Raw genomic sequence first — 14,142 nt, 5'->3', positions numbered from 1 at the left:
TACTTGCAAAGGTTTAGGATTCCAAAATGGAATTTTGGATTTTCATGTAATCTTTGTGAATAATATAATCTATAATGGTACAGCATTCTCGGACTGATTTTGGTTAAGATTTGCCTTCTTTCGCCAAAAATGATATTACTGGGGCAGGACAAAGCACTGCTAAAACAATCAAATCTAAATCTCTTCCAAAACAAAAACAAATAAATCTAATCGGAGAGTCAATTCCCAAAATGTAGGATAACAAAATTGTGAGGAGTAGGAGGTAATATAATCCGGCTTGATTCTATTTTGAAGACAACAAACTGCAGCAATTTAATCAAATATTCTGTTCCTCCCAAGAGCTAGACTGGAACGTTTGTCCTGCAGAACCAAGGACCAATTTTTCTGATGTCAGGGTCAAGTCAGGACACACAAAGATCTTTTCTTTAAAATATGTGTCATTTTCCGAACTAAAGGGGTGTTTGATTCCAATTATTTACCATGGAGAGGCTGGAAAATGCAACTTTCCCACAAAAACTAATTATCCCTCATTCCATTTATATTAAAATCCTTTACCTCGCGTAGAAACAGACAATAAAGAATTATTCAATTTACCAATTATCTTTCTGTAAAGGAGAGGGTCCAGGAAATGAAGAAATTATTTTCTCCAAGCTTCACAGTTAATGTTAAATTTACTTTTCTTCAGCTATTCGTTCTACCCCATATAACCCCCCGTCCCCACCACTTCCATTAGACCAGTGTACATACCCAGCATCCTCAACCTCTGGTTTGACCAGCGAGTATACAGCTTTCTCAAGCAAATTTTCACAAAAGGCCTGGTTCACTTGGGCTACTGGATCAACTGCGAAAGGCAAAGTATAAATCACAATGATTAGCATCTCCAGTTCAGCCTCAAGATTGGATGCAAATGATGTATTGTATAAAATACACTGGTACAACGGACAGTCTACTGAGTAACACAAAAAGTAAGATATCAAAAATCTTGTATTAGGTTCACTTCCTGCATCAATGGGAGATTCAAATACAGGTACATGGTTTCCAGAGATGATTCTTTCAATGCAGGTCTTCAATCTTTTTTCCTCTTTTAAAATTATGCTTTATGCCTATCTCTTTGATCAAACCATCAGTTGTCAGCCTTGATATCTTATGTGAAATTTTGATTAATACCATTCTGGCAAAGTGCCTTAAAATGTTTTGTGCTGTAAATTATGTGATATTAAAAAAAGCTTTTTAGTGAGTTTCTCACTGTGCAACTATATAATATAGCTCTCTTTACTTGCAGAATATGCTGCCATCCATGTGTAATTTACCAAAGAATAGCAAGTAATTGTTCAGAATCTCTGTCAAAAAATCCTGAATCCAAAAGAGCCAAATAAACTTCACTTGGTGGAAATATAAAATAAAATGCTAGAAATAAATCTTCGGCAAGTCAGACAGCGTCTGTGGAGAGTGAATAAATCTTCAGTAAGTCAGACATCATCTGTCAAGAGTGAAACAAAACTAATGTTTCGGGTTAATGAGGCTTCCTCACAACATTAACTATATCTCACTCCACAGATGCTGCCTGACCTCAACATCTTACAGCATGGAAACAGGTCCTTCGGCCCAACTTGCCCATGCTGACCCAGATGCCCCATCTACACAAGTCCCGCCTGCTGATGATTTTTACTTAATATACAAGAGGAGAACTGAAGCTGTGCGCCATCATGAAATATTCTGAAGAATCAGAGTTTGAAGAAGGGTCCCAACTGGAAACATCCTCTATCTATTCCTTCCACAGATGCTGCCTAACCTGCTGAGTTACTCTAGCCCTTTGCGTTTCGCTAAGATTCTTTGTGTTTCCTCGAAATATACTTGACCTAACTTGTTAATTTGCTCTCTTTTGGTCAAATTGTATTGCTCCAGTGTTGACCAGACACAGTAATGATTGGATTCTAAGTAGAGAACATTGTGACTCTTCCAATGAGCCAGACAATATAAACTCCCCTTCACCACCCTATTTTCTTTCTTCTTTGCATTTTCAAGTATCATTAATCCAAGCATGTGTTCACATATCTACTATTTTCTTGTATTTTTTTATTGTTAGATTTTAGCACCTGAACGATGTGAACAAAAAAAAAAGTTTAATTACTGAAACTCTGAGCCATCTGGAAAATTAAAAAATATGCATTTCTTTATAATTCAGAAGAATTGTTGAGGACTGTGTACTTGTGGATCTTGGACATGACTCCTTACCCGGGTTCCTTGGAGAGCTGAAGAGACTTCCCTTAGGAACTGACTTAAGCGTCCAATTACAATCCACAAAGAAACGGCGTCCCAGAGGATGGAAAAGCCATTGACAGGTGCCACACGGAGATTGGCAAACCCGCTGGGCTCGATGCAGGAAATAACCCTGTGAGCATGAAAAACATAAGTAATACACAAACCACAAGCATATCAACTTGAACACTGAGTTTTGGCCCAGTAACAAAATCAGTCATTAAACATTTGCAATTGAGAGGTACGGATAACTTCATACTGTTCCTCTGTTGGCACATTCCTGGCATTGATTGGAGAATTAGGATTTCAATGTTGTAGGGGGGATCTTATAGAAACATATAAAATTATAAAAGGACTGGTCAAGCTGGATGCAGAAAAAATGTTCCCAATGTTGGGCGTGTCCAGAACCAGGGGCCACAGTCTTAGAATAAAGGGGAGGTCATTTAAGACTGAGGTGAGAAAAAAACTTTTTCACCCAGAGAGTTGTGAATTTATGGAATTCCCTGCCACAGAGGGCAGTGGAGGCCAAGTTACTGGATGGATTTAAGAGAGAGTTAGATAGGGGCTAGTGGAGTCAAGGGATATGGGGAGAAGGCAGGCACGGGTTATTGATAGGGGACGATCAGCCATGATCACAATGAATGACGGTGTTGGCTCGAAGAGCCGAATGGCCTCCTCCTGCACTTATTTTCTATGTCAATGTCTATGTCTATGTACACACTTGAACCATCTTTCATCATTCAAGGTTCCATACCGGCATAGGAAGTTGCCTATAAACAATCATCTCTACCTGCCTATCTGTGAGTCTGAGGAAGGGTCCAATCAGTGTCTCATACATTAGACACTGAATGAACAGTATATTCTCCCAGAAATTGGATACAAAACCATTCATTAAAACTATATCTTACTAACTTATTCCTAACAACCAAGCACAGCACAAAGTATCTACTTACCAACATGAAGGAGAGTCTGCCACTAAATTTGTTTTTTAGACAAATGGCAGCAGTTATATAGATTTCTGCCATGAGGCTTTGGGGGATTTTCTCCTCTGCACACTCGGCTAGATTAACTGCAGACAGAGCTAGATTTATGGCACTTCCACGGCCTTGCACCACTTTATCTAAAATGAAAAGAAATGCAGATAAAGAATTGGCATCAACTAAATGTTTCCTATTTTGCACTTCAGATGATATGGTTTCCAGGCAAAGGATGGTCAAAATAATTTTTCAGGACATTTGAAGTCTGTTGCTACGTTCTCTGTCCAAGCCTTTCATAACTTGAATAATTTCTATAATACTGGATCGCAGTATCCAGCCGAAATAAGTAATAACGTTGTAACAAAAAAGACTAATCGGCTACAGTAGAAATCAGTCAATTTAAATATTTTAAATATAAAGTGTATATGAAGAAAGCAAATAGCAGTTTTGATTTCTGAATGGAAGGAGTGTCAGGCTGTAGACTATTTGAAGAAACCTGGGGTAGAAATCTCTGGGTGAGGGTGCTGTCAGGATGCGGTTTAGAAAAAACAAATCCAGGGTATGGAAAAAAGAAGCTGGGAAGCAATAACGAGACTCGATAAAATCATGTCAAGCCCTCAGAATTTTAGGCCTCATATGGAGCTCTATATCATAAGATATATTTTATACGGTGCTATCCCCATCACAATAGTCACTGGGAGAAGAAAATGCAAACACAAAGAAGAATTTGGAAACAGTCTCTTCAAGGAGGACAACATAACTTCCCATGATTCAGCCATGTGGTCTATTCCTTCTGTAATTAGAGTGGTGAACATTTTGCACACTGCAAAGGTGCCATAAACTGCAATAAGGTCACCGAATCTACTTGCAGCCGTAACATTTCAACCCCAGCTTTCCCTTTATGCAATCAGGTCAAATGAACTGCGAAATGTTACCACGCTCATCATGTTACAATACCTGTCAACTGCAGTTGATGCAGTTTATGATGCACCAGTGCAGCATCTCGTGCACTCATTTTGGCTTCTTCTTGAAGCTGCGCATCTTGCCGAAACCCTCTCGTCCACTTCAGCAGCCAACGCATAAACACCAGCTTCTGAATGCTGTGCCGAATGATATTCCAGGAGAGGCTACAGGCCAGGTCAAACCGGGTGGCTGGCAGTGCACGTCCCAGCACCAACAAACAAGTTTGCAAGTTTCCTGCAGCTGCAATAAAGGCACCCTGCAATGGAAAATTCATCCCTGATTTAATTATATGTACATAGTTTAGGGTCAGGACCCTTCTTGAGTATGAAGAAAGGCTGCGATCTGACAAATCGTCTGTCCATTCCCCCCCACAGATGCTGACTGGCTCGCCGAGTTCCTCCAGCACTTTGCTCATGATTCCAGCATCTGTGTCTACATAATATGCATAGGATCATCAGCAGCATATTCCCGATCTCAAGGGACATTTATTATTTTGTTGTATCCATTAATATCCATGCAACAAATTTTAAGACGAGGGTCTGAAGAAGGGTTTCGACCCGAAACATTGCCTATTTCCTTCGCTCCATAGATGCTGCCTCACCCGCTGAGTTTCTCCAGCATTTTTGTCTATCAACAAATTTTTAAAAATCATATACCAGGTCCCATGGCACTAAATGTAATATTATAAATATTATAAAGATCTTTATCATGGGTCCATCTGAGCTACAGATTCCTTTAGTGTACAATAGTCTGGTGCCAAAAATTCCATAAACAAGATCTCAAATCAATTTAATACAGAGAACAGCAGATTAAAGTTCCAGTCATTCTAGCCAAACACGTCCCCCATCTGTAAAACACTACTTTTGGACCAAAACCAGAGTTTTTTTCACTTCATTTCTAACGCCTGCCTTCCAATGAACTTTGCGTGAAATTTCCAAACAGGGGCTAATGTCAAGCTGTCAATGCTGACTGGGAACAGAGTTAAGAATCTCAAAAATCACTCCACGTTAGATTCACAACCACAAGATCATAATCTTGATTAGTTCTTACAGGTTTAGAAACCTACACTGCAAAGTGTCAAGAGAAGAACATACGAGTCTGTTAAAAACTATGTGGCCACACTGCGTGTGATCAGTACAACTCAAACTTCATAGGTCAAGAAGCAGGTTGCTTGCTTGCTACTTATAACAAGACTAATAGGTTTGTAGTCGCAGAGTATTTCAACTTCCCAACCTAATCTTCCAACAGATTTTATTTCAGATTTCCAGCATTCCCTCCCCCACAACCCACATCTCACTTTTCCAAATGTAATTCTTACCCTGGCCAGATCCAGGTCGGCTTGCTTGCGATATCTCCAGAATGTAACAGAGGACTGAGAATGCAGACGGGTGATGGGTTCACCGTAAATGAATAGCTTAATAAATACACCCAGCACAATGATACCGTTCACCAGCCAGAGGATTAGGGTGGGTAGCATCCAATCAAACCAGCCTTTGGAGCCTTCTAAAATAGAAAAAAATATATATATATATATATTATAAACAAAAACCGACACTGCCCAATTGCTTCAGGACATATGTTACATCCATTAGTCGAGACTTAAAATGTAATCAATATTAACAAATGATTAGATTAGAATACTCTCGTTTGTTTTTTGACTTTAGCATTGCCAAGTATAATTTTATCTGCATCTATTCAGCGATATGGAGAGTAGAAATGTGTATGCTGGATTTATATCTTTTAAGGGATTAGGGGGATAGGAAAGTAGTGCTGTGGTAACAGATCATCTCTGATCTTAATGAATGGCAGTGCAGGGAAGAGCGACCAGACTTCTAATTGTTGGTTTTTTCCTGTACCTGTAATGAAAAACTGAACCCTGAGCGGGTAAATAAGAGATTAAGATAAATTTATAGGTGAATTATTTAAAGAAGAATCAAGAGGCGCATAATATTTTACTAAGATACAAGAAAAAAAAATTGCCACAAATTAAGTGGATGCGAGAGATAGCAAAACTTCAAAGGAAATTGTGCACACATCCTTCTAAGAATTACCTGAGGTACCAGCTGCAATACATTGTGAAAATGCTGTGATTAAGTCTGTGACAAATTACCACTTATGGTGAGATTACAGAAGATAACACGCTCTAAAGATAAAAGAGTTAGCAGTAGGGGAAAAATTGGTTTTAGAAGAGGAAAATTGTTACGTGGGGAAAAAAGGTATTGAGTATTTTTAACGGTGGGATGCAAACAATGGCTGTACTTTGAGGTCACACCTGTTCAGTGGATTCATCAACGATTTAGATGTAGGGCTCAAATGAGAAATGCCAAAATTGTCAGGAGAATTTTTCAGAAGACCAAAAAAGCTATGAAAATTGTTGAGCTGAGAGAATGGACTAAACTTAAATATTCTAAATAAAGCACAAAGTGCTCGATTACTCAGCGGGTCAAGCAGCATCCATGGAGGGACAGGATAGGTGATGTTTATCAGATTGATTGTAAATGGGGTGTGGAGGAGAAAGCTGGAAAAGGGGGGTGGGATGTAGTAGAGGGGAGAAAGTTGGAAAAGAGAGGTGGAATACGACAAAGCCTGACAAGTGAGATAGATATAGGCGGCGGGGGGGAGGGGGTTGATTGGCAGATGGGTGGAAATTCAAGAACAGATGACAAAAGATGAACAAAGGAAATAGAGAGTTGAAGGAATGCAGAAACAGGGCAGAAATGAGTCATTAGGAATGATAGAAGGTAGGCAAAAGTGCTGGAGAAACTCAGTGGGTGCGGCAGCATCTATGGAGCGAAGGAAATAGGCAACGTTTCGGCCGAAACTTTGCCTATTTCCTTCGCTCCATAGATGCTGTTTCTCCAGCACTTTTGTCTACCTTCGATTTTTCAGCATCTGCAGTTCCTTCTTACACATTAGGGATGATATGTTTAACTAAAGGAAATTATGTTCGGTAAATGTAAAAAATCTCAAATTTAAAAAAAAAGTATTTCACCACAGGATTATTTATGAAACAATGCTTACCAGACTCGATTCCCAGCATACTTCTACCAGGGTGCCCAGAATCTTCAGATGCTGATGAATGCATTCGACGTTGAAAAATTGAAGCAAGTGGGTTGAAGGAAAGACAAAAAAAGGTGAGGGTGCACAGGAGAATCCGAGAGCTGTCCAGCATTCCGAAGGTGGGGGGTGACAATGGCTCGTCCTTTACCTGTAGAGAAAGGTTTCTTTGTAATTACCTGGTCGGTCATTCAGCCCTGTGTGCCTGTTATACTCTTATGCATCTATCCACCTTTGCTACACACACTTTGATGCTTCTTCCTATCAAAAGGATATTGATATTCTACCATCTACCATATATAACCTTTTAGAGGAAGAACATTCCATATTTAAGCCAATAATTAACACAATAGATATTTTTAGAGGTACACAAAAAAGCTGGAGAAACTCAGCGGGTGCAGCAGCATCTATGGAGCGAAGGAAAAAGGCAACGTTTCGGGCCAAAACCATTCTTCAGATATTTTCAGATATTTGAGATTTAATTTTTTGAGTTATTTAATTAAGGAATGGAAGACCAGCAAAACTAAGAGCATTATGTAATTCACTTATCTTCTCTTTTTATCTGACACCCTTACGCCCTCTTTGTATCTCCAGCCTTTGTCATTAACATCAGCCAATCTAACCCCTCTCACTTGTATCTACCCATCCACTGCCAGGCCTTGTCTCGCCCCCACCTTTTTTCCAGCTTTCTCCTTACCCCATCATCAGTTTGAAGAAGGGCATGCAAATGTTGCATCCACAGATGCAGCCTGACCTGCTGAGTTACTCGAGCACATTGTGTTTTGCTCAAAACTAAGAGCAAGGTGCAGGAACACAAGATATAAAAAAATGTTTAAACAAAAATATTCCTTAGGAGTTCCCAGCTTTTTACAAACAATATTATTGAAAAGGCTGCTACCATCGCTTCGTCAAGGAGAGGGCTTCCAGGTTCAGAATCAATGGAGCAAGGTGAGAACGTTCCAGCGGAGCCAGAATCTGAAGTTGGCGGTGACATGATCAATAAATGCGATTTGAAGTCATCGTTCTTCAGGTCCATATCAATGTCCAACAGGCTGGAAATCTCAGATCCCTTCAGACCCTCTGCAATATTGGAAAAAGGAATACATTTAAATATGTAGCTGTAAATTTACAACAACTTAAATGAGATATCATGTTATAATTCACTCGTGAACACAGTTGGAAGCATCTCATCTAAACTAGATTTCTCTAAAGTATTAACATTCAGTACAAGTATGCATAATAAAGCAATTTATTTTAAACTTAACGTATAGATGACTAGAATTGAAAAAGTGCATATTTCTATGCTTGCCATTGTAAGAGTTACATAAGTAGGAACCTCCCCTTTGATATAAACCTGGCACTACTTACTGTTTTTCTGGTTGGCCATTTTTAGTGCCATGTTCTCCTGTCGTAGCTTGTGGTTGGTTTGTTGAAGGTATTTAATGTAATCAATGGCTTTTCTTAGAACTCCAGATTTGTTCATCTGCAAAATATGTCACATTAGCTTTTGGCATTTAAGTGTAGTGGTTATTTATTTGAAAAATTGTGCCATCACCATAACGTATAATATCATACACAATTCTCAACCTAATTAAATGGTAAAAAGGTTGTAGTCTTGGAAGAAATTGTGTACAGCCTCTTCTTGGGCGAGCTCTTGGAATGAACTCGTACTGTGGGACAGGGCTTTTAACACATCAAAATGGAATAACCCATAAAGAAAAATGAGTTATGCAACTGACTGACCTTAGCGTCTGTCCCCATCACAAGATCCTTGAGTTCTATAATTTTATCATTGATGGAAGACCTATAACGCTTCTCAATTATGTTGTGCGTTGTTCTTTTTTCACCCTCCTTCGGCCCTTCCATTGAGAGTTTTCCATTTCCATTGATATGCTTGATCGGAACCTTCTCTACCCCAACCATCATTGGCATGGTGGTCAAAATAGTTCCATTACTGCTGACCAATGTCTGAGATAAAAATAAACATGACATTAATTCTCAATACAAAAAGTTAATAAGTATTTAACTTTCATGTCTTCCAATAAACCCTTCCCTGACATACTTTCTGGATCCACTCGAGGTCCCCTTAAGACAAACCAAGTAACTTGCTCCAAGATACAAGAGCAGCAAGGAGAAATATGATCTCTGACTCAACTTTGCTGTTGAAATGTTGAACAATATACTTTTGGGAAAATCTGAATCAAGAGGATTTTTTGATCGAATGATTCAGATTTTCAAAAAATAGGAGTCATACATTATGCATTGTATTCCAACTAACAAGGATTGAACTTCGAGCTGAACAGGTCACTCAGATGAATTAATCACTTGATGATTAAAGTGAGCTCTGTGTAACAAACAGATTGAGAAATTGAAAGAGAGTTAAAATAACATCTCCTCCACCACTGACAGAGGGCACCATCCACAAAATGTCAAGATACTCTAGAGCAACACACCAAGTTTTCTTCAACACCTTTCAAACCTGTGATTTCTTATTATCTAAAATGAAAAGGGAACAGAAATATTTGAACACCATCTTCTCAAAGGTCTATCAAAGGCATGTGGGATCCTTCTTCAGAGTTGTTGTCAAATCTTCACGCTCTCTGATTAACAGTGGAGGAATTCCTCCACTGTTAGTTTAGTTTTCTCATAAATAATACTTTAAACATCAAAGGCAGACTTTTGAAGTTGAGGATGACTTACTTCCACGAACGTGCTCTGCGTTTGAGGCTGTTATTGAATCTAATGCAGGATCTGCAGAATCTGACAAAAGGTGATGTAGTGGAAGAGGTTGCAGATGGAGCTTGCCAAGGGCATTGTGGCTGCTTCGTAAACATCACAGTTGCTGGGTTTGAGGTCTTGATCATTAATGGGCCGATTGTCATGCTCACAACGCAGAAAGGATTTCATTATTGATATCTGCCCTCAATGAGATGGCTCCTGAGATACGAAGAGTTCTACATAAACTATGAGCTCATCGTGAATCACAACAGTTGGTTGGGTGAGGTGATGGAAAATGGCAATGTTGTGCAGTGGGGCAGCTCGGCGAGGGATCTTTATGTTCCAGATGTTTCATTTTGTCCAGTGAAGGAATCAAGGATGGTTTGGTCACCAGTGTGCAAATGTACTAGCATCGGCTGCATATTGTAAGCAAATTACTGAGGTTGGAGTAACCTTGATTCTGGAGTAGATATGACGAAGGTTTGAACAGTTTCATCTTGCAGAGGTGAACTGGCCGGAGGTTAGCTGAAGTATTGAAGCAGAACTCTGGACAATTCTTCCCAATCGATCATCATCCCAGGAATCAATCCAATGAATCCTCATTCATACAGGGCAGCATGGAGAACCTTGCCACTGTAACCAGCCCACATTGAAACTGCCTGTGAGCATTTCTTATGGCAGCAGAGCATGTGCTTTATAATATATATTTAACTATCAGCATTGTTCGGGTACTTTTACCAGGACTGTCGTCTTTCAAGAAGATGGATCATCACTGTTTATCAAAGGTTATTAAGGGCAGAGAATAAATGTTGCTTTTGCCAACAATTCCCAGCTTCCAAATGATGAATGACAACCAGTACTGTCAATCTCCTGTAACTGCTAACCAAGCTGAAAGCATTTAACTCACTGAGTTGGAACAGAATCCTAAGACATCCACATCTTGGACATGTGCTGCCTTTTAAACTATTAAAACCGCTGCTGAGCACAAGTGTCAAGTAAATCATTGGCCAAGAATTTGCATCCATGGACAACATATATTATTAATTTCAGGTCCTATATGTGTCAAAGATGACATGCATTCAATAAAAATACCTACCGGGACTTGCAAAGCTGTGGTTTGCATGGGAGCAGTCAGAGTGGTAATGGTTGGATTCTGCATAGCTGCAATAACCGGACTGCGATCCGTTTTCAGAGGCGTCAGGACTAAGGAGTCTGTCTTTATGATTTGAGGCTGCATTAGAACCTGGAATAGAATAAAATGCACTCATACAATTCAAAACGCTAAAAGCTGGTAGTATTAACAGTCTTGGAAATGGTTGATAGAAATACGTTAACAGAAGCAGAAATAATTAAAAAGTGATCAGCTCATCCACTCCATTTTACAAAAATGCATTTGGCTTTGGTGTGCCAAGTGCAGATTATGATTCTTCTGAAGAGCATATATTTAATATTAAAATTTATCTTTGTGGTTAGCAACCCAAAAATTCAAGTTCCTTGAAAAATCTAAAAGTAAAACTGAAGGTGCTGAAAATAAAAAATAAAAATATAAAATGCTGGAAATACTGAGCAGGTCAGGCCACATCTGTGAGAACACAAACAGTTAACTTTTCGGGTCGAAAACCTTCCTCAAAACAGCTGCCTTTGTTAACTCACAGGGGACAAATGCCAAGAGCTAGGTCCTTCTACTTTTGATGAAACTGATAGTTTGGCATTAGTCAAAGGAAATTAAAATATTTAACAGGAAGAAATCTTTACAAGAATAAATGAGATATCCACCTATCACTTGCCAGACTTTGCCAACCCCCCCCTCCTTTCTAGTATTCTCCCCACTACTATAATCAGTCTGAAGGAGGGTTCAACTTCTGACCCAAAATGTCACCTGTCCATTCCCTCCACAGATGATGCCTGACCAGCTGAGTTCCTCCAGCACTTTGTATTTTGCTTAATAGTCAGTTAATGTCATCCTTTTAGAGTGGATATTCCTACTTAATAGCCATCTAACAAGTAAATGGGTGACTTGGACCTTTGGAAAAAGCATACTTACAGGAACCTGCTGCATCTGTGGTGCGTGTGTTCGGACAGTGGTGGTGGTGGCGGGGGTTAGCGTCTGAATGGTGCCTGTGGTGGCTGATGTAAGCATCCTGTGGGTTGACAGGCCCTGCACTTGCTGCTGAAAGGTGATTGGCTGCACCTGTGAGGAAGTGACCAGGTTCTGTAGCTGGGACTGAAGAACTATAAAAATATCCAAGATTAAAGTAAGCAAAGCCAAGTTAATGACAGAAACAATCGTAACATTCCTAATGCCCCTATCCCACTTAGGAAACCTGATCGGAAACCTTTGGAGAGTTTGTTCTCCACCCAAGGTTTCCGTGCGGTTCCCGGAGGTTTTTGTCAGTCTCCCTACCTGCTTCCACTACCTGCAACCTCCGGCAACCACCTGCAACCTCCGGAAACCTTGGGTGGGGCGCAAAGTCGCCAGAGGTTTCCGTTCAGGTTTCCTAAGTGGGACAGGGGCATTAATCCTCAATTAAATCAGGTACCACCCGATGCACAACTCTACATATATACATTTGACGAATAGGTAGATGATGAGGAAATTCATTTGATTGCAGGGAAGGGCCACAATTAAGAGCCTGAGTGGGAAAGAGGCGAATGTTCCACGAAGACAGACTCACAAATCACAATGATTGGAATACAAGTTAATAGACACAAAGCAAAGTATTGTGGCTTAAATCTAGTGGGATATCATTGCAAATCAGGAAAGTTATCCCAAGTTAAGAAAGTATATTTTCAGAAATAGCAGTAGTTTTTTTTTCTTCTTCCTCATAACACATCATTTTTCAATTGAATTACAAGAACATTATTCACAATTATTGAATATAATAAAGGATTCAGGTGATTCCTCGTTTATCAAGTTTTTATATTATTCTCTGTTCATTCATGCCAACTCTCCTCAGATTCTATCACCCATCTATACATCGTGAAAAATCAGCGGCCAATTAACCCACTGTCCAGCACATTTTTAGGATGTGGAAAGAAACAGGAGCATCCAGAAGAAATCCACATGCCGTAGGGATTATGTGTAAACTTCTCCTGGACAGCACCCGAGGTGAGGATTGAACCCAGGTGTCTGCACTGTGAGACAATGGCTCTGCTAGATGCACAACTGTGCTGTCCTTTTGATAAGAACACAAAACTCTTGGCCACAATGTATGAAGCTTAAACCTCAAGTGTACTGTGTTGAAATCAGGGTGTCATTTCGTACACTGACAATTAATGTGAATTCAAAGGCCACTTTATCCACTCAACCACAAGATTCTAAAAAGCTATCTATGTAAACACATACCTGAAAATCCTCCTTGATTCTGGTAAGCGAGCACAGGCTGTTGAATAATCCGAGTCTGTGTTGGTGCTGAGGTAAAATTTGATGTTATCATGAACGTTTGTTGTGGTTGTGTGTGCGGTGGGCGAGGGTGAAGAACAGGGGTGATCCTTTGGGTTACAGGTGAAGGAGTCTGTGGGAGTGTTGGTGGCATGGAGGTTTGAACTTGTTGCTGCACCAGTTGCTGCTGTTGTACTAGTTGCTGTTGTTGTACCTGTTGCTGCACTAGTTGTTGTACCTGTTGCTGCACTAGTTGCTGTTGCTGCGGCTGTTGCTGCACTAGTTGCTGCGACTGTTGCTGCACTAGTTGCTGCGACTGTTGCTGCACTAGTTGCTGCGACTGTTGCTGCACTAGTTGCTGTGACTGTTGCTGCACTAGTTGCTGCACCAGTTGCTGTTGCTGGGCCTGTTGCTGCACCAGTAGCTGTTGCTGCGGCTGTTGCTGTACCAGTTGCTGCTGTTGGAGTGGCGCTTGTTGCTGTACCAGTTGCTGCTGTTGAAGCGGCGCTTGTTGCTGCCCTCCTTGCTGTGGTAGAGCAACTGGAGGCTGGTCAAGCTTGTCGCATCCTGTCAGACCACTGCTGAATTGTTCAAACAGGTCAGGAAAATCACCAACTTGGCCATTGACAAACTGCAGCATTTCTATAAAAAGATAATGAAATTATTATTATTGTGGAACAAAGATACACTTTCATGTGAGCCACTTATTTCCTCACAACATAGCACTAAATACAACATGTTAATGCTTGAAACCAAGATCAGTAACCGTATATTTAGGCTGTGGGC

General features: G+C 40.1%; 1 protein-coding gene across 2 annotated transcripts in view; it reads right to left on the bottom strand.

Annotated features, from left to right (window-relative positions):
* Positions 1 to 14,142, bottom strand: part of srebf2 (sterol regulatory element binding transcription factor 2) — a 29,413-nt gene that overhangs the window by 9,904 nt on the left and 5,367 nt on the right. The window contains exons 2-14 of one of the 2 annotated variants that reach the window (XM_033013476.1): positions 13,763 to 13,998; positions 13,321 to 13,666; positions 12,019 to 12,206; positions 11,071 to 11,217; positions 9,000 to 9,224; positions 8,625 to 8,739; positions 8,155 to 8,336; positions 7,221 to 7,407; positions 5,518 to 5,702; positions 4,194 to 4,455; positions 3,213 to 3,379; positions 2,236 to 2,392; positions 748 to 841 (exon numbers count right to left, since the gene is read on the bottom strand). In XM_033013476.1, the coding sequence (XP_032869367.1) occupies positions 748 to 841; positions 2,236 to 2,392; positions 3,213 to 3,379; positions 4,194 to 4,455; positions 5,518 to 5,702; positions 7,221 to 7,407; positions 8,155 to 8,336; positions 8,625 to 8,739; positions 9,000 to 9,224; positions 11,071 to 11,217; positions 12,019 to 12,206; positions 13,321 to 13,666; positions 13,763 to 13,998 (2,491 nt within the window). Of the gene's footprint in view, positions 1 to 747; positions 842 to 2,235; positions 2,393 to 3,212; positions 3,380 to 4,193; positions 4,456 to 5,517; positions 5,703 to 7,220; positions 7,408 to 8,154; positions 8,337 to 8,624; positions 8,740 to 8,999; positions 9,225 to 11,070; positions 11,218 to 12,018; positions 12,207 to 13,320; positions 13,999 to 14,142 lie in introns of both variants that reach the window. The other variant, XM_033013475.1, reaches the window with a different exon arrangement.

Source organism: Amblyraja radiata, chromosome 38 (assembly GCF_010909765.2).
Source record: "Amblyraja radiata isolate CabotCenter1 chromosome 38, sAmbRad1.1.pri, whole genome shotgun sequence".
Classification (NCBI taxonomy): domain Eukaryota; kingdom Metazoa; phylum Chordata; class Chondrichthyes; order Rajiformes; family Rajidae; genus Amblyraja; species Amblyraja radiata.
Note: the sequence above shows the minus strand (reverse complement) of the source record. Positions and strands in the feature narration are given on the sequence as shown.